This window comes from Panthera pardus, unplaced genomic scaffold (genome assembly GCF_024362965.1).
Source record: "Panthera pardus isolate Hobbes unplaced genomic scaffold, ASM2436296v1 HiC_scaffold_12, whole genome shotgun sequence".
In the NCBI taxonomy this organism is placed as follows: Eukaryota; Metazoa; Chordata; class Mammalia; order Carnivora; family Felidae; genus Panthera; species Panthera pardus.
The window spans coordinates 15,402,012-15,403,782 of record NW_026526677.1 but is presented as its reverse complement, the minus strand read 5'-3'; the positions used below and the strand labels follow the sequence as shown (position 1 = coordinate 15,403,782).

Genomic DNA, 1,771 nt, shown 5'->3' with positions numbered 1-1,771 from the left:
TCTAGGTGTGCAAGATGGTTTGGTGTTGATCTAGCTGCATTTCAGGGACAAGAGAAGCAAAAAACTTCCATGCTCCTCTGCCATCTTGGCCCCTCTCCTCAAACAGGTCCAGTGTTAGAATCATTTAGACCTGAAAACAGTTTTCTGATTCCCTGGATTGTCAAAACTTTCTTATATCACATAATTTGTGTTCTTGAAGAGCTAACTACTTTTTTTGTGCTCAGGGAAGCCATGGGAACCAAGAACAACGTGACTGAATTTGTGTTGTTCGGCCTTTTCCAGAGCAGGGAGATGCAGCATGTGTGCTTCGTGGTCTTCTCCCTCTTCCATGTACTCACTATCCTGGGGAATCTTCTGGTCATCATCACCATCAATGCAAGCAAGACCCTGAAGGCTCCCATGTATTTCTTCCTCAGCCACCTCTCTTTTGCCGACATGTGCTATCCATCTGCTACCACACCCAAGATGATCGCAGACACTTTTGTGGAGCGTAAGACCATCTCCTTCAATGGCTGCATGACCCAGCTCTTTTCTGCCCACTTCTTTGGTGGCACTGAGATATTCCTCCTCACAGCCATGGCCTATGACCGCTATGTGGCCATCTGTAGGCCCCTGCACTACACAACCATCATGGGTCAGTGGAAGTGTGGCTTGCTGGCCGGGGCCTCCTGGGTGGCTGGCTTCCTGCATTCCATCCTACAGACACTCCTGACAGTCCAGCTGCCCTTTTGTGGGCCCAATGAGATTGACAACTTCTTCTGTGATGTTCATCCCTTGCTGAAGCTGGCCTGTGCAGACACCTATGTGGTGGGGCTCATTGTGGTGGCCAACAGTGGCATGATCTCTTTGGTGTCCTTTATCATTCTTATCATCTCCTATGTGGTCATCTTATTGAACCTGAGACGCCAGTCATCTGAGGGCCGGCGCAAGGCTCTGTCCACATGTGGCTCACACATCATCACGGTCATTTTGGTCCTTGTGCCCCCCATGTTCATGTACATTCGTCCCTCCACCACCCTGGCTGCTGACAAACTTGTCATCCTCTTTAACATCGTCATGCCACCTTTGCTGAACCCTCTGATCTACACGTTGAGGAATAATGAGGTGAAAAATGCCATGAGGAAACTGTTTAGGGTACAAGGGAGTACAGGGGAGAAGTGACAGTCCGGGGAATCTCATTCAGCCTGGAACTTGGGAGACTTCCCATCTTGTAGCATCTCCAATTTAATGCTTGTAATGACAACTGTGTAATAATAATAATCCCACATATTCCTTCAACCTTTCATTCATTAAGTATTTATTGTCTGCAGTCAGTGAGGCATTGGGGATACGGATAAAAGTAAGATGTAACCTCTACCCCACAAGAGGATCACAGTCCAGGAGGCTCTTAGTGATACCGAAGGGCTCATTCAGGAAACCTGTGAGGTCTATAATTGAGGGAACCTCCAGGAAGGCTGAGTGGCTCATCTACAACCATGGAGAATACTACTACATAATTCCTTTATTGTGGCTAACATAGTGCTCAGTGACATTTATTCTCTCATGACCTCCAAGGCACTTTATTTGTGGTCCTTCATTTCATGCTCTCAGCCGGCAGATGAATAAATAAGTGTAGAGAGGTTACAGGATTGACCCCAAGTCACCAAATAGACCCTGAGCCAGGTGGTGACCAGAATGTAGGTCCCCTAAGTCCACTTTCAGGGCACTCCTCACCTCAGAACATCTTGACAAAGACCGTGTGAAAATTAATACAGGGGGTCCTCACTGAAAT

General features: G+C 47.4%; 1 protein-coding gene across 1 annotated transcript; it reads left to right on the top strand.

Moving 5' to 3' along the window:
- Positions 1 to 231: 231 nt before the first annotated feature.
- Positions 232 to 1,161, top strand: LOC109245256 (olfactory receptor 4S1). The gene has a single exon (XM_019412561.2). It carries the CDS (start codon positions 232 to 234, stop codon positions 1,159 to 1,161), a length of 930 nt encoding a protein of 309 aa, XP_019268106.1.
- The last annotated feature ends 610 nt before the right edge of the window (positions 1,162 to 1,771 follow it).

What these genes read in the sequence shown, in the direction of transcription:
- LOC109245256 (XM_019412561.2), top strand. Translation starts at nt 232, where the DNA reads ATGGGAACCAAGAACAACGTGACTGAATTTGTGTTGTTCGGCCTTTTC.